The 19,088-nt window shown below is 33.1% G+C and overlaps 1 protein-coding gene across 7 annotated transcripts in view; it reads left to right on the top strand.

The window, feature by feature from the left end:
- The window catches only part of EndoA (SH3 domain containing GRB2 like, endophilin-A), a 254,127-nt gene that overhangs the window by 203,960 nt on the left and 31,079 nt on the right, over positions 1–19,088 (top strand). For 3 of the 7 annotated variants that reach the window (XM_072546090.1, XM_072546087.1, XM_072546088.1), the window contains 2 exons: positions 7,245–7,357; positions 11,957–12,216. In XM_072546090.1, coding sequence (XP_072402191.1) covers positions 7,245–7,357; positions 11,957–12,216 — 373 coding nt within the window. The remainder of the gene's footprint in view (positions 1–7,244; positions 7,358–11,956; positions 12,217–19,088) is intronic. The other 4 variants (XM_072546091.1, XM_072546089.1, XM_072546093.1 and 1 more) reach the window with 2 other exon arrangements.

Here is a 19,088-nt window from a genome sequence, read left to right as displayed (position 1 = left end):
TTTCTTGATATTGGAAAATTTTTTCGCTTTTTCGTAAGTAATAAATCGGTCAGCTAAATATTTGTTAGGATATAGCAAACAAGGAGACTTGGTATGAAAAAGCAAGTAAGTATATGGAAGGAAAAATTCTGTAGGATCATATCAGTTAATGGTAATGTATTATAAACCGTAAAAACTTTGTGTTCAATTCTGACCTGTTTACTAACTTTTATTAAGGAAAAAGGTTCCTAATCTGCTTGTATATTGAAAATTCCAATCTACTGGACACAATTTTGTTTAGTTTGTTTTATTTATTTTAACGCGATTTAGGTAGACAATTCTACAAGTGTATTAGAAAATAAATATCTAAAAAAAATAATACAACAAAGAATACGAAAGGCTGTAAAGAGGTTCTGTTAGAAAAATTTAACATTATTCTTATCTAAAAAATTTTAAAATCGCCAATATTTTCTGTTCTAATTTAGTCAAGATCTTGATCTGTCAGTGATCTTCGACCTTATTATACTCTTCATAGCCCTCTCTTCCTATACATACATTCTATATATTTTAGCAGTTCTTGTTTTCATTCCAGAATGATTTGGTTTTTTGTTTTCAGTTATCTTGTTGATGAATCTCTCTATCCCCCCTCTCTCTCTTTTTCTCCCTCTCTCTCTCTGTGTGTTTGTGTGTTTTGTCTGTGTATATCTGTCTCTATTTTGCGATGATTATTCTTAGAATTTTCTGCGGTTCTTAACTATCTCTCTGTCTTTGCTGTCTCTAATCAGACAGGTCTAGTACATTATTTCTTTTCTCTTCTCATATTTTTATCAATATGATACCTTGCTCCTCTTTTCCTTCTTCTTATTCTATCCAGGCTGGACATTGCTTCTCTTCTGGCACTTTGTGGTGAGACATTTGTACCAAACCTTGTCCATTCAATAAACTCCAGAAATTGTTTCTTATAAGGAGTTTAAAGGCTTTTGCCTGGCAATACATGTTAGCTACGCTATTAATTAATTAGCTCCCACCCTCTAATATTTAACCCCTTAATTTTTTAAATGTTCAACTTATTACCCTTGTAACGTTTCTTTCGTATGTATGGATAATCCTTCTGTCTCATCCGTGGATGTGATTGTCGTAGATTTTGGTTCATTAGTTACCTCAGCCTACGTAGATCGATTTCAATCCAAGTGCGGAATTAGCACGAAAGAATTGACATAAGAGCTTTCAGTGCAGCCACTTGTATCAGTTAACAACGGTAGAACAGTAGAATCAGTCTGTATGGCTTGTCTTTTTAATTTTAAAAATTTTAAGAATTTTTCTATAGAGAAAAAAATTCTATTCGAGAAATTCCTACTTTCAGCCATAATATATTAACAGCGGTATCCTGAATGGAGGAAGCCAAGCATAAGAGCTTTTGAAAAATTAGTGAATCGTTTTGTTCGCACTGGGTCAGTGATAAAATGAGAGAACCAAAACTGTTATAAGTGTACAAAAGGAATATGATGTACTGTTAGCTACTACTGAGGATCCCCACATAAGCACTCGTGAAATTTTACGTCAACTTGACATTAGTCAAACTTTGGCAGCAAACGGAAATCCATCGTAAACATAACCACCTTCACCTTTGTTTTGGGTGGGGCTGTAGAGGTATCAGCTACTCCCGCGAGTGCTCTTCCCATCGCCTCTCTTTTCTCTAAATTCTGCGGCGCTTTGGCCGATTTCCTTGAGATGGTCCTTTCCCAGCATCCGCTTGGGCCGAAATGTAAGATAAACATTGCTTCTATCCTCAACTCCGGCTTCAGGCTGACGTGAACGTTTTGGTCCAGCCTCAGGATTTGGTTTTAGTTTTTCGTTTTTTTCTTGCACATTGTACAAGAATGTAGCTGACAACTTTTGGATTGTCTTATGCAGCTGTATTCAAAAATCATCTTGTCTAGTGTATGTACTGAAGCCTTATGGGCATTATAATGTTTGTTATATCTGGTTGATTTTGTTGTGTTAGATAACTCACACTTCCAGATCACTGGTAGACTTTTCAAGCCTTTTTTGCAAAAGCTTCAATGATACACGGCAGAGTTCAGTCTCATGAAAACGGTAAATGGTATTTCTAATGAACTGTTTGTCGTCATTATCTTCGGTCACACGTTGTTTAATAATGGTTCGATTATCCTCATGACATAGTATTTGTATATATTTAAATACATTGTAAACTATTCCGTTGGATTCTGGTGTCAATCTGATCTGTTTACTCGTACTACACTTGACCATCTCCATTCTACACAATAGTTCTAATACGCGTGGTAGCACCTTTCTTGTTGAGACTCGACAACATAAAGAGACTAAATTACGAACTCATTTTAAATCCAGTGACTAGAAATTCTCGGAAATAATTCTTATCAGTTCTTTGTATGTTATTAATGAGTCGTTTAAGGATTATTAATAACTTAATAATTACTTTTTTAAGGTAACTGATACTAAATTCAAAATTTGGCAACTTTTGCTAAACTTCATAGAGTATCAATTCAAGATGATATGATAACATTCTGATAAAATTTTAAGCCCACGTTCCGTAGAAAATTTTGAAAAAAACAACCACAAATAATATGGCTCTTATCATAGATATTCTATTGCCTGCGCGATAAATTATTTCGTGGAAGTACACGCCACTGGATTAAAATATCCGCTAATTCCAAATTATTACTTCAGGTATCAGTAAAAATAAATCCACCTTTCTTTCTTCGAAAATGTATAGGTACAATAGACAGGAAATAAGAAGATCAGTATCGTTTCCACTAATGATCCTTTGAATGAATAGATAGTAATTCGACCTATTGTAAATACTAAATATAATAAAGTAGTAGCTTGAACAGGTAAGTATCTTTCTCAGATTTTTTTTCTAAAGGTATTTGGTATTTACTAGAAATGCAAAAGTGCATAAACATCAGGAAATTCGCCCCCCTAGTATTACGAAGATTAAAGCTGTATGCTGTAGTTTGTTATTTAATTTTTTCTTAAAGAAACCGTAATTAAAATTCAAGTGCAGTTGAGTTTATCTGCTTGGTCTATATTTTCTTTTGTTTGAGTACTTTTAATTTTCTCCTAATTCACTCTTTTGTGTTTCTTCTCAGGATACTTTGTATTACAGAGCTCAAGCACTTTTACTACGATGCCAATATTGTAATAAGTTTTGTGTTATACAAATACACTCAAACGACTTAATTATTTAACATCTTTTAAATAAGATTATCAGAATAGTCAGCTTTTGGTACTTTTTTAACTTAAGTGCAAAATAGAAATTTCTTATTCTTATAAGTTTATATAAGAATTATTTCTATTCTTGTTGAATTTAGAGTATTTTAATAAAAATGTTATTAAAATTAGTTTAATATTTTCGTATAAATTCAAAAGTCAACTAAGAAACGATCAAATACTACGAATAATGAACCTTTTCACCCAGAAAGTGAATGGGCAGCCTTTCAAATAATTATTAATGCCTTACTGCAGCTGTTTTACATCCTTTCTAGGATAATAAAGAAAAAAAGCTGAAAAAAATCGTATACAGGTATTTGAAGGTTCCAAAATTTATATGGGAGATAATTGATGACAAATCCGTGAATATGTACATTTTGCTTTGCTTTTTTTTAACAAGCTAGACCAGACGGTATCTGTTTTGGGTTGAGTAAATCGTATATATTTTACTCAACACCTCAACCCAATAAAAAAATTAGAAAACTTCAATTTTGTTTCTCCTTTTCGTTGCTATATCTCGGTAACTAAGCATTTTAGAAGAACGGGTACCCCCGGTAAGATCGGCAAAATGCGCTCACTCCCAGAATTCAATTTTTCCAAATCAGGTTAGTATTATTAAACCTAGAGCTAAGATTAATACTAATACAGCAATTAATATTAAACTCAACAGTTTTCAGGGTTGAACCATGTCGATTATCATTGCGCCGAGCTTTCTACATCCTTTTAGATACCCTCTTCAGGGCTTCCGAGTTCTCAGTCTTCCGAGCCCCCAGACACTACTACACTGATGACTAATCAGTAATGCATTTTATTATCCATAAGTATATTAAAGCATTTATAATAGCCTAAGATAGGATATAAGATCGATCTACACTGATCTGTTTAATGAATACAAATTATTTCATACGTAATTTAGTATGTTAAAAGTTATAAAAAACAAGGTGTGTCCGATGTAATTTTGTCCTGACTATAATTATTAATTAATAATCAAAAAATAACTTTTTTTGTATAAAGTAAAAAAAAATTCGGCCCGGGCAGATATTATTTTATATTTTGTGGATCATTCGAGACAAAAAAGGTCTTAAGTTGTATTGTTTTCGAGTTATAAACAATTTATAATTGAAAAAAGAACGAATGAACGATTTTCAAGGCTTAAAAACATATTTAAAAAATATCATTCCTCAGGTAATTCAAATTAAAATAAACTTTTAATTTTTTTATTATTATCTTTAATATCACTTTTAGGAAAAGGTAAAAGATTGGTTATCTATCACATCAGAAGTGAGAATAGCTTTGTTCCAGATGCACTGTGGGCTTTTGAATCGAGCAAACATGGAGACTACTATGAGGAGATGGATGGAAAGTCATTTGAAAGTTGGCTCCAAAAGATTTTACCAACACTGGAAAAAAATGCCGTAATTGTGATGGACAATGCCCCTTACCACTCCAGAAAATTGGAAAAAATTCCTATTCTAGCTACAAAAAAGGTAGATATTCAAAATTGGCTTCGCCCAAAAAAACATTTCCTTTGAAGAAACGCTGTTAAAAGTGCAACTTTTAGAAGTCGTTAAACAACATAAAAGCGAATATAATAAGTACATAGTAGATGAACTGGTAAGAAGCACAAATAGAACAGGTTAAGGTTGCCACCGTACCACTGCGAGCTCAATCCAATAAAGCTTGTATGGGCGCAAGTCAAGAATTATGTTGCTGCCAATAACACAACGTTTAAATTTGCTGACATTAAAAATTTATTCCATAAAGCTATATCTGTTGTAACCATGGAAAAATGGAAAACCTGCGTCCGACATGTAAAAGAAGAAGTAGAGCCAAAAATGTGGGAGTTGGACAATTTAATTGAAGCCCAAATTGAGCCTCACGTTATTAATATTAATGATGACAGCAGTACATCAGATTCTGAAAGTTAATAACGCAAATACGGTTATTTTATAAACTTTCTTTTTTCTGCATAGATACTTTATTTTGTTGTTAATAGCTCTCGATCTTGTAAATCATTTTTATATTTAAAAAATTGGTCTACTATAATCTGTATCTGTCAAAGTTTGTCTGTTTTATATTGTATCTTTAATTTACTAGTCCGGCCCTGAACAAACGCGTGTTTCCAGTTCCAGTGTGCATTTGTTTACATCGTCCGTAGCTTGAAGTTGAATTTACTTTAGACACGGACATATACCAGGATAACTTAGAATGTAGAAAACGCAGAGAGCAATTGAAAGACAATTGGAGAAACCAAATGGGGGTAAAGGTGGAGTGGGCATTGGAGAAGATGATATACTGTAAAAGAATCAAGAGGTCGATCGCTAATGAAATGGAGCGACGAGATCATAACTGCAATGTTATATGATAAGAGTGCTTATTTCGTTTTATATACACTGCGCTGCAAAATTTACTTCTTCAATTTCAAGACTATCATTTTATAAAAATAAATAAGGAGCTTTTATGTTTGATACCATAAATTTAGCAAAGTGGTTTCAAAATAAATTTTTATATACTGTTACTATAAGTAACTATTAAAATTATATATTAATAATTAGCTACTATATTATATACTCTAAGACAGAAACAATGAAAAATATGTCAGCCACAACGATATATTAAGGTACTAAAACGTTCAACTACGAGGGTAGATTGATATAAAACTAGCCTTTGATAGAAAAAACAAGTTTTTTGGAATTAAATCGATTTATTTCTCAACATAGTCCCCTTTTAGCTCGATACACTTTAGTAATTTTGCCATGGCGACGGCCGATCGGTGAGTCGGTGCATTGTTTTGGTGAAAGAGCACTTTTTTGCGTTCCAAACCGGGGCGTTTTCGATGCAATTCGGCATCGAATCGATCCAATAATGCTGCCTAGTACTTACCATTGATTGTTTTTCCTTTTTCCAAGTAGTCGATGTGGATGATGCCCTTCGCATCCCAGAAAACAGTCGCCGTCACTTTCCCGGCCGAATGTGCACTCTTTGCCTTCTTTGGCGGCCCTTCGCCGCCACTGTTTCGACTGTTCTTTGGTTTCCAGTGTGTAATAATGCACCCAGGTTTCATCAACGGTGATAAATCGGCGAAAAAAATTCTTCGGGTTGCGTCGTATCATCATCAAAAGCGTCTCCGCAGTGGTCACACGGTTTTGCATTTGATCGATTGTCAGCAAACGCAGCACCTATCGCGCGGCTAGCCTTTTTATGTCCAAATGATGGTGAATGATGTTGTGTACGCGTTCGTAGGAAATGTTTAGGACCTCTATTAACTCGCGGAGCTTAATTCGACGATCTGCCATAATCATGTCATGGACTTTGTTGATCATTTCCGGCGTGGTGACTTCATTTGGCCTCCCGGGACGCTCATCATCAAAAACACTCATACGACCACGAACAAATTCATCTTTCCAAAACTTTACTGTTGATAACGAAGGTGCTTACCATAAATATGCTCACCATAAACTTCGTCCAGGTCGGCTTTGATTTGCACATTCGTTTTACCCTTTTTGTGGAGGAACTTAATCACCGAACGATACTGGACTTTTTCCATTTTTCCGAAAAAACAAAATTTGCTTGCTTTTGACGGCTGTAAAAACCAAACTAAAATTAAATTGTTTTTAAAACTTAAAACTTGGACAGACGTCATGTCATGAATGGCAAACGTCGACACTGAAAGCAATTCGGTATCAAGTAGCGCCATCTATCAAAGGCTAGTTTAATATCAATCTATCCTCGTACTTACAATAACTTGCTTAATACCGACATCAAAAAACAGTCTACCTGGTCTCTCACACAGTGGCGCCACTACCCGAAGTTTTTAAGTTATTTGTTTTCAATTAATTTTATTTTTTTATTTTTTACTTATCTTCACGAAGCTTCAGTGCCGTATTTCTTTTATTTTTATTTTTGTGTGTGGATACACGAACGAAGGCAATCAAAAGTACTGCAAGGAATTGCCAGTACCCGTTTCATATACAAGCAGATTATTAATTTGAGATACAAATTAATGATTAAAGAATTTTCAGGTCGAGCAGATCTCACAATTAGCAACATTCGCCGAGGGATTATTAGATTACCATAGCCAGTGTACAGAAGTGTTGAAGCACCTTACTGAAACTTTATTGGAAAAGTAAGTAGCATACCATTTCAACAATAGATTTCGTCTAATTACTACTACGGTGTGTTTGAAATACTTAGGAGTAGTATTAAGGCACAAAAATGTCATTTCGCGCTTTTAATTTTCGAGGTTAACTATAATCGTAACAAACCGAATTATTTGTGCTATTTTTACGTGATTAGCTCATAAAAGATAAGTCATTAAACTTTTATCATCTGAGATAACCATGCAGACTGAGTCTTTTTAATGCACATTACTTTTATGAGCTTGCTCAAGAGAGTCGTTGATAATGTTTGCATTAAGCCAAGAACAATACAATCGCGATGGCTATCAAATTTATCTAGAATAAATGTCTAGGCTCTGGTTTGTTGCAAAATGTTAAAGCTTTTCAATTAGGTATCATTACAACTTGGCAAATTTCACTTTGTCCTTAAGATGCGCAAGCAAAGAACGGCAATCTTGCTGGAAATAAACGAGATAGAAAAAACACAAAAATTTTCAAAATAAAATCTTGAGAAATCGGTTTTACATATTTTGTTTGAAGAATTCTATAACAGAATGTTATTTATATCTTTTGATACAAAATTAACTTCATTTAACAATTTATTATATCAATAATTATGTATTAAAAGGATGAAAAAATATTTATGAATATAAGAGATAAACAATTTTAATTATATTTAGAAGGTACATAGACAAGGCAACCTGGACGACCTCTTAAACCTTATTTTGGGGTATCTCACGAAAGTGATTATGCAAAAAAATCTCATGGGAATATTTTTCTCATGAGCTTTTCGCTTTGTCTAACACAGTGTTTGATGAATGTTGATTTCTAAATATACACAAACAATGCCTCTTCATTAAATAAACATACAATAAGAACTGAAACAATAATTAATACTGAATCATCATTTTTAAGACTGATAATAACTTGATATATTGCTGTATCTATCGTTGGTACCAAGTCAAATAGTTCTTTTTTGAAAAAATTGGAGAAAAACTTATTGAACAAATTTTCAACATCTGATGATAAAAAAGTGGTGATCTCTTCCAACTTAAGTAAGCCCAATTGGATTAAGGTCCGAGTGATAAGTCAAAGTATTGTGAACATGTTGTTCTAGGACTTTAGTAACTTATGAAACAAAAACGTCAAAAAAACCTTATCTCTTTGTTTAACTACAGCATATCCATTTTCCGATTTTGCTAGAACTAGAATAGTTCTCTCTGCAACAACACAGCTGGTCAAATCATCATCAGGATTTCAGGGAAGTTTGGCATTCCCAGAACTTCTGTTATCAGAATAGTGCAATTGTGTGAAGAAACTGGAAATATGAATAGGACCTGTGTTTCCTGTGGCCTGTTTGACGATTCACCACCCTGTATATTATATAACCGTTGGATAACTAATAAACAATTTATCCTTGCATAAAGCAGCATATGGAGGATAATATCCGTCATTATGTGAGGTGATTTTGTAGAGAGATCTCTTCTTTCAGGTTTATATTCATAATTTCATGCCAGATGATTATGTGTACCAATTTTGTTCTTGTGAACTACGAAATATAATTGACTTATATTTGAAACGAGTATTTTTCCAGCTATTCCTGAGTATTTTCAAACAGACCGTAGAAAAGTAATTAAGGTTGGAGCTTTTTGCGTCTGGAAATTATGATGAGGTTAAGTATTAGAGAAGATAAATTCGTCAATTTGTGTTTGGGTAACCGTATCTAACTTTTGAGCTTTCCAATTTCTATATGGAAAAATAAATTAACAAGAATAACGTATGTATAATTATAAGGCGCTTGTGAATGTTATTAGATTTATTACTGTTTTATCATTAAAATGGCAGCAAAAAAAAACAAATCTGTATTTGGAAAGTTCAAAAGTTATGTATTAAAAGTGAATATATATACTGATTTTATGTATGGAATATATACTCAAATGTGCAGTTATAATTTAAATCATACCTAATTTTAAAAGTCTTTCGTTTTCTTTATTTAAGTCTGTCTTTTTTGTCCTCTTAAGTTTGTTACTTGTTTCTTTACTCGAACTGCCTCACGACATCTTTCCATTCTTCCCTGTTGTTGGCTGGCTACTACCACCAGCCGATTCTCAATATGCTTAGGTCATCCTGCTCGCCTTCTATACATCTGAGTCCAGTCTGATCTACTCCTTCTTTCTCTCGGACCACCCAGAAATACTGTATTGGCGGTTGTTTTCCCCCACTCTCTGTACGTGACCAGCCCACCTTATCCGTCCTTTCTTAATTTTACTCACCAAGGTCCATGTCTCGCTGCCATATATCTGAACGGATCCATCTCAGGTAAAAGATCTGTGTTCCTACTTACAACTCGGGACTTCAAAAATTGACATTAGCATGGAAGTCTTATTTAGAAGTTCCCAGTCCCTTCCTGGCATGGCGTTCCAGACCTATATAAGACTCTTCCATGTATAGTATACATGGAAGATCTTACAAAGATCTCTATATTATCTGCATAAGATTATTCTGTTAAACCTCGGTTACCATTGATTCATTCAAGAGCCATGTTAAATCACACAGTGTATCAATGGTCATTTTGACCATTCATATTTCTGCTGAACATCAAATTCACTCAATGTTCTATACAGGTATCCTCTATTTATACAATCTATGTAGAGCTGATGTACATATATAGATGATACACGTAGATTATAGTCGTAACACCTTCCTAGAATCTGTCTCGGTCTGAATATTTGGTCAGTTGTAGAACGGTTTACTCGGAAACCACATTGATAGTCCCCAAGCAGTGCCTCTTATCGTCGTGTCAACCACTTACTGAGTACTTTTGAAAAAACTTTATATGATGTACTCAGTGTGGAGATTCCCCTGTAGTTTGGATATATCAGCTTATCTGCCTTTTTATGGATGACATCTCTTGGAGCCGTCTCTGTTACCCATACCTCTTTAATCAGTTCGTGCATAGAAATAGCAATCAGAAATCTACAGAGGTATAAACTTGTTAAATACTACGCTAAAACTTACAACTAAAATTTTACAAGTGCTAATAAATCTAAGGATAAGTTTAGCAGATGAACAACAAGGTTTTCGAAGTGGAAGATCGTGTACAGATGCAATATTCGTTATAAAGCAAAATACTGAGAAATCGCTAGAGTATAATAGACCAGCATTTCTATATCTGATTGACCTAAAGAAAGCATTTGACAGAGTAGGACTCAAAGATGTAATCCATCTTCTGTATAATAAAGAAGTTCCCCTAAATATTATAAAAACTATCGAAAACATCTACCAAAACAACAAAATGGAAGTCAGAATAGATGGACAACTTACAGAACCTATAGAAATGGCCAGCGGAATAAGACACGGGGATTCATTGAGCCCCATGCTCTTTAATTTGATCATGGATGAAATCATCAAAAGCGTTAACTAAGGAAGAGGATACAGAATGGGAAACAAAGAGAAAGCAAAAAATAAAAATACTCTGTTACGCAGACGACGCAATATTGATAGCTCAAGATGAAGATAGTCTGCAAAGAGTGGTCCACAGATTTAACATAAGAGCAAAAGAATTTAATACAATCTCATCTTAGAAAACTAATAGTATTCACTAAAGAAATAATCAGATGTAAAAATAGAAATTGATGGCATCATTATTGAACAAGTAATGGAAATAAAATACCTGGGTCTTACACTGTCTAGCTATGGAGACCTGGACAAAGAAGCGAGAGATCAAGCATAAAAAGCAAATAGACTAGCAGGATGCCTTAATAACACTATATGGCTAAACAGACACATTAACACTGAGAAACAGGCAGGATTGTTTATAAAGAGGAAGAAGAAGAAGATGACTTTGACATTTAGCAAATCCGTAAGACACTGCGATTTTACAGTATTACAATGTAAAAATGAAGGTGTAAACTATTCAATGCCCGCAGCTGTACGTTCTCTACATATTTTTCGTGTTTTGTGCAAATAATGTTCTATCTGGTTTTTTGTTATACCTCCTCCTCCTCAGTTCATTATTCTACGCAAGGATATTGTGATATCATGATATTTGATTGTTTATGATTGACTATTCAACTCTATTTTGAGCTTTGTGATATGCTTCCGGAAGGTAGAGTCTTGTGAATTTTTTAATTTTATCAGACCACCGTGAAGAGATCTGCCTCTTGATCGTATGGCATGGACTGTATCTTCGACGATCAGTCTTTCCATGCTCTCTCACCTTCTAGTGAAATGATCAAAGTACCTCGGAACATCTCTGTTTATTTTTATAATGAGTCTGATATTAATATTTAGTTCTTGAAGCAAATACTCATTTCTTCAACCTCCTACTCCCTAATGTTCCTATACTTCCTTCTTTAAACATGATGGAGTATTAGTAGACATTTTCTTTTGTTTTATATTTTTTTAAGAACCATCAAGTATTTTTACTTTTGCTTCTGTTAAATTTAGATTCAAGTAGTGAGCGAGAAAATAAAGTATTACTAACATGGATTAAATATTGAACACCATTTATCAAAATATCTTCTTTCTTTGCAGAATATATTGCATGGAAAGGATATTTTTATACATGGTTTCCAGAATCTGTACTAATTTGCCTTTTGTTACAGGAAAGATGAGGCTGCCAATCGTCCAAAGGTTGAATTTGTTCCCAAAACTCTCCAGGATCTTCACATAGACACAGTGCCGGACGGATTAAATGGTACAAATAATCACACTAATTTATTTAATCACAGTAGTAACCATCACAATAGTTATGGCAGTGGCTATATTTATAGGAAGCCCGCCCCAAAAACAATTCCCATCAAACAACCAAATTACCAACATCAACAACTGTCAGATCCTTTTGATCCTTGGAGCTACCCTCAAGGTATTTTTATTTTATTTTTATTTGGTTTATTTTTATTTGTTTTTAAGGAGTTGCCGATTTTAGCAGTTTATTTTAAATGAAAATATTTAAAAATATATTCGGAATTTTACTTTAACATCATTCATCAACATCAATTTTATCATCATCAATTTAATTTAGCTCGCACGATATAGAGATAATGGCTATAATGGGATAAGATTCTTACATGTATTTAAAATACCCTTTAGCCAAATTTCTAGCTCCCTAGGTGGCCCCAGGCATCCCCTATCGCAAAAAATGTGTTTTTTCGAAAAAAAAAAGTTTTTCTGGACTATCATTTGATTTAAAAAATCTGAAAAAATTCATGAACATACATTTTAATGCCCATTCAGATTTTTTGGATTAAAATTAAGCTCAGGAAAATATTTGAATTTTTCAAAAAAAATGTAGGTTATGTAGGTAATTTTTGGCAAAATGATAATCACCACTCGAATACATGGGGGAAACAAAAATCGTTATTTGTCACATTTAAATGAGGTTATGTTCTTAAAATATGAAAAACATTACCGAAAATGAAGTTTGTTCGAATTTAGAGTATGTTCTAGTCTGATAATGGGCAACATGACGCTGTTATTATAAAAACCCGAAAAAATAAATGAAAAATCGTTCTTTATTCACATGAAGTTGAGTTTATGTGCTAAAAACATGGGTAAAACACCAAAAAATATGTTTTTTCGAAAAAAAATACAAGAAAAATAATTATTTAGAAGTTTGACATTGAAATTGAAATTGTTTGAAAAATTCAAAATTTTTTTCAAAAATATTCAAAAAATCTGAAAAAATCGGAGGGTTTTGGGCATTAAAATGTATATACATTTTTATATTTTTAAAATTAATCGGCATCTCCTAGATTTAAATTTATTTATATTACATTTATTTTAAGTTTGAGTTTGTTTACTAACCTAACTAACTTACTAACCGTTATGTATGTTTTTCTGTTATTATTTCGTTTAATTCAACAGATGGAAAACAGGTATATATTTATTAAATAATTAAAACAAATTGCAATTTTGTGACATTATCTAAACAGATTTTTATCAGTCGTTGCATAAACTGTAAGTATATGTATATACGCAGCATATTTTTGTCTTCTTTATTTTGTTCTGTTTGTTTTATCCCTTTTCCTAACCTAATAAAATTTCCTTTGCGTGACGGAGCTATGACTGTATCATGATCTCATTATCTTAGAGTTTAAAACAATTTTATTTAGTAGTATTTAAGATATTCGAGTTAATTAATTGTTAGATATTTATGTATTGGAAATTCCTATCTATATTTGATATATTTAGCCTATAAAAATCAATGGAATAAGATCATGATTACTGAGCTTACTAATTGTTAAATTCCATGAGTCTTTATTCACATTCACACTTTTCTCTTACTTTATTTTTAGACGTATTCTCTCCATATATATAAATATAAACTTTTTTATTTAATGGGTTTGTCGGTCTGATGTAAATAAAACTATTTAACTTTTGCTTAAATGTATCGGCAAATTTGCCATTTTCAATAAGCACTTTATTTTATTTTATAAACATTACATTTTACAACTAAATTTCATGTTTAGGTACACTTTTTTAAAAGGTTCAACATGGATTAAAAAATTGGTATCTGACATTGACAGTTGACATCTGGCAGGTATCTTAAAACACGTCATATTTTAAATATCTGCCATAGTGCATTTAAAAAACAACTCAACTTATTAAATTAGGTACATATTGGAAAGATCTTTGATGTCAGTCTTATTATTGATTGAATTTGGTTCTTTTTTTATGTGAATCATCTCCAATATGCATTTTTTGTTGTAATTTTGTTCTTTTTTTCCAAAATCTGTACATTTTCAAAATCAAAAGAATGGCTTATTTCTAGAGAATGTTTGGCTAGGGCTGTTGTGTTTAATCCATTGCTCTGTACACTATGTTTGTGTGCAACAATTCTTCTTTGTAGGTATTGGTGTGTTTGTCCAATATATGTTGAATTACAGTCTTTACTCACCTAGCTCACTGAAATAATCTACCCACTTTTCAAGTATAGCTCCCTTTTCCCTTTGCTTCCTTTAGTTCTTGCAACTCTTCAGCGTTTTTCTTCTCAAAAGCTCTTTTTCTCTTTCGACGTGTCTTGTTTTCTGTTCTACGGCATCTTCTATGTTCATCAATTGTTGTTCTAGTGCATCTGACCTACCTCATTCTTCATCGTACGCTTCGTCCAATTCGTCATACACACCTTTAACGTTTATTTTAATCAGAAAAAAAGGCTTTTGGTTAAATTACAAGATTATTTCTCTCTTATATGTAGAATATATAGGAATTTCCTTACAAAAATGTAAGGAAATGTAGAAACTTTTTTAATTGCTGGGTTTCGGTCTGATATAAATAAAACACTTAATTATTGGCTAAACCTTTCGGCTATTTGCCATTTTCAATAAGCACAATAATCGTTACAATTTGAAAAAATTATTGATTTTTTTGCATTTATAATGAAACCAGATATTGGAACGTTATTTTGTTACCTAAGTGTTGCATTATTGTTTCTTGTTGCTTGTCAGTCAAATATATTTTACATGCGCACTATGACAGAGTACAACACTTTACTATAATATACAGTATAGACAACACCATTACGTTACAGAATAAATAACAATCAGAATGCCCACTCTCAGATGCCGCCTTTGAAGTTTGTCAGTACGTGATCGCCATATTTTAAACGGAAACATAACTCGAATTGAGAAATTTGTGAAAAGCTACGACAGAACTGTAATTTAAATTTTTAGAGATTAATAATTTAGTACATTTGAAATAATTTAATCTATTCTTCAACTAAAAGTACGAATAAAATAGTGCATATTATGTCTATAGTTGGCGTAAATAAATTAAACCGGGTTAATTTTTCTATGCACACCAGATAAAATGTCACTGAACAACACTGGTTCCGTTTAAAACATGGCTGATTCAGTCTGCGCGAACGAGATGCGCGTACTTATTTTTTCAAGTAGAGTGGGCATTCTGATTGTTTATTATTCTGTGATTACGTCACTAGATACTTACACAAAATTTATGAAATTACTTTCAATTCCTGGTATTCATGATAAATTATTTTTCTAAATTATTTCGATTTTTGCGTAAAAAAAAGATAGATTTTTGTTTTAGTTTATTCAAAAATGTAATGAAGAAAAGAAATATTTACGTTGAGTGAGAATATAGTGAGTGACTCATATGTCTCGTTTTTAGTTTCGTCATTGTCGTAGAGGAAACGAAAAATTTGAAAATACAGAGTGGTGTAATTTTCCTCCCCCTTATTCTCCATTATTTTGTTTCCGACACATTTTATTCTGGATTTTTCGGCCATTAGGTTTAATTTTTGATAAGAGTTATTTTTATCAAAAATAAAAATTGTAAGAACACATCAAAAGAAATACGTTAAAGGCATTTGTGGATTTATTGTTCACTGTTGCTTACTTAGAAAATTGATTAGTAAACTTGCCCGTTTGGTGTATTTGGACTTTGGCAATATTTTGTGTGTAATATAAGATATCAATTGGATTCTTTGGACCATAAACATGTACCATATTTTCGGTGAAAGTAAATATGTTTTGTGTATCATGCAATACTAAAACTAACACTAGAAAATACTACATATCACATTACTTTTGTTTGTCGAAATGTTTTCACTATTCATTACTTCTGCGTTGTTGCTCTTGAGGCTTATACTATATATTAGGCTTGGTCACATCCTTCTATATCTCTATGGCGCTTGTAGGAAGTATACAACTTTAAAATTCGAATTGCTTGCTTGTCTGGAGCTTCTTTACTTTCTTTCCACTCCTCTAATTTATAACACCATTTAAGAAATGCACCGGCTAGATATAAATATCCTTGAAATAAGTGAAATGAAATGGCCAGGCTCTGTCAAAGTACATATAGAAGATCATATACATCGCAAGAGAAGGCAATCCAAAGCACAGAAAAGGGTAGCAATAATTGTGAGTAAAGACATAAATAAAGCTGAGAAAAGTACTCTTTTTCTCAGACAGGATATTAATGATAAATCTGCAAACAGCAACAATAATTGTGAATGTGTTATAAGTGGATGAGATTAACATTTTCAAAACCAGAGGGCACAAGAAGCAGAGGACGACCACGAATGAGATGGATTGATGATGTGGAAGAAGACCTACAGATTCTAAAGGTTAGAAGATGGAGGGAAGTTGCCAGGAATCGACAGGAGTGGCGACTTCTTTGTGAGCAGGCCAAGATCCACAACGGATTGTCGAGCCACTTATGATGATGTTATAAGTGGACGCACCGACGAAAGACTATGACGAAGATATCGAAAAATTATATAATGATGTAAAAATATTATTAGAATTTATAAAGAAACATGAGTTCCCATTGTCATGGGATATTTTAATGCCATGATTGGCGAAGCAAAACAGGAAGATAACATAGGAAAACATGGTCTGGGAATACAAACTAAAAGAGGAGATACGTTGGCGCCTTTCTGATTAGAGAAGCAACTAATAATCACAAATAAAATTTTCAAACTCGCATGTACAGCTGGAGATCGCCAGCAGATACACCACGGCCTATCCGTAACATATCTTGAAGAGAATGCTTACACACACACAACAATTTTTGTAGAGCCCCAACTCCGAGTGACATGTGTGTTTCAATGGAACAGTAGGACACACATTTCTGAAGATCAAACCGGTCACACTCCGTAATGGAGTAGTACCTGGGTAATGAGACCTGATTCGCCAGATTTTAGTTGTTGTATAAATGACTGAAGTTAGTTTGTAGATGACTTTGGACATGTATCACAAAATGTGTGTTCCGGACAGCGAGTCGCCGACCAAGTCGGTGACTCCCCGTCCGGATTGTGTGTGCTCGGTCACTCAGCCGCCGAATTGGCAAAATAATTTTTGTTCTCCTCGTCGACTGAGCGCCCGAAGGGTCTGGCCATTGAGCCCACATTTATCGGTACATGACCTGGATGCTCAAGTTCCACGAGCTTGGCCCTTTTGCCCTACCTGAAGGGTATTAGTTGCCCGATGGGCCTTTTACCTGAACGGCTTTTCTGCCTGTGCTGCTGATCAGCATTCACTCTACTTTTTTTATTATATTGACGCTACATGACTGCTGTAACAGAAGGTTATTAGTATTAAAAATAAAAACTAAATAAAATAAATCAAATATAAGGATAGGGTAATTTTTGGGTCTCATGTTAGAGCGTACATTCAACTACTGCGTGGCTATCATTTCTTCACTGTTCTTCTGGGTCTTCTCTATATAAAGCTAGCTGCTGTCTGGGCTACCCATGTACTCTCCTCTGGTTTTCATCATAGTATGTTAACTCTCTTAATACGTACCTTAATGGAACATACTTATTCAGAGCTTCTCTGATCATATGTTTCTGTTGGATTTGCAAGTGTGTCCCCATGCGGCCGAGGCCTATGTTAGTGTCGGTAAAACTATACAGTTTGCCATCCTAATCTGTGTTGTGAATCTCAGTTAACTCTGCCGACCTATTAATGATAAGAGTTGACTTCTAATTATTTTAGCGTTCTTGACCATTTGTTTCACGTGTTCAGTGAAGGTCAACTTTTTGTCCAACGTTACTCCTAGTAGACTAGGCGGGATCTGTAGAAATTCAGACTATAATAGAGATTTTCCATAGGAAGCTATTTTTTTGCTGGAAAACCTTCGTTATGTGCCCAATATCGATAATCACGATATGCGCCAGTCGCAAACCCTGTGCTAAATTTTTTATTTAACAAAATCTGAAAACAATTGAAAATTTCTCATTTTTTTGCTCCTATTTTCGTTTATAATTCGGAAAATATTGATCCTAGAGAAAAAATTATACGGAGTTAAAAGTTTCGTTATTTAACTTTACACAATATTTCGTTAGCTAGAAATTGAAAATTTAATGTTTATTGTTGAAAAAATAGCAATAATTGGAAAAAAAGTACAAAAAAATGAAGTTAATCCTTTAAATGTTTTCGACTTTCTAAACTTAACTTACAAGCTCCATATTCCGCCTAGAAAAACTTTTTAATATGTTTAAAACTTTTGCTAAATTTTGTTAAGATCGGTTGGATAGGTTTTGCATAATAATTTTGCAATTCAGCCTACTGGAAAAAAATCGCAAATTTTCAAATTTATAGTAGGCCCTAAATGAGGCTCTCAGATTGTTGCAATTTTTTTTACGTATAAAGGAAGGCTCAAACTTTCAAACGCTTTTTGTAAAATTCAAATCGGTTTACTAGGAGAGCCTAGAAATTTTTTTAAAGTTTTAAACATTTTTTAGGCTTATAAACAAGTTACATAACTTTACGAGCTTTAAACATGTCAATTTTAAAATTTATACACTTAAAGAACAATAAAAGACGTTTCTTTAAAAAAAAGCTACTGAGTGGGGGTGGGAACTAACTCAAAATGGTCTTGAGCCAATACAAACTGAGCAGGTATTACTACCTGATTCATTATTCAGAAATATTAGTTGCAAATGTAACATGTAGTTGTATCAAACATGGTCTCAAATGGTCTGACTATAGTCTTCACTGCAATGGTCAGACATGTAAAAATATTGAACAGAGTAAAATATTGGAAGAAGTTGAACGAGATATGGATATGGAGTCGATGGAAAAAACATTAAATTTACAGATCGAGGATGAAGATATTGAAATGGAAAATGAAGGTTTTGAGGAAGAAATAAGACCTGAAGAATATTTTCCTTCCAAATAAAGAAAAAGACTCAAAAAAAAATTATTGAAGATTGAGTCAAAATAAAGTTTATTTATGAAAAAAAAATTTTTTTTTTCGTTCGCCTTTGTT

Source organism: Diabrotica undecimpunctata, chromosome 10, assembly GCF_040954645.1.
Source record: "Diabrotica undecimpunctata isolate CICGRU chromosome 10, icDiaUnde3, whole genome shotgun sequence".
Lineage (NCBI taxonomy): Eukaryota > Metazoa > Arthropoda > Insecta > Coleoptera > Chrysomelidae > Diabrotica > Diabrotica undecimpunctata.
Note: the sequence above shows the minus strand (reverse complement) of the source record. Positions and strands in the feature narration are given on the sequence as shown.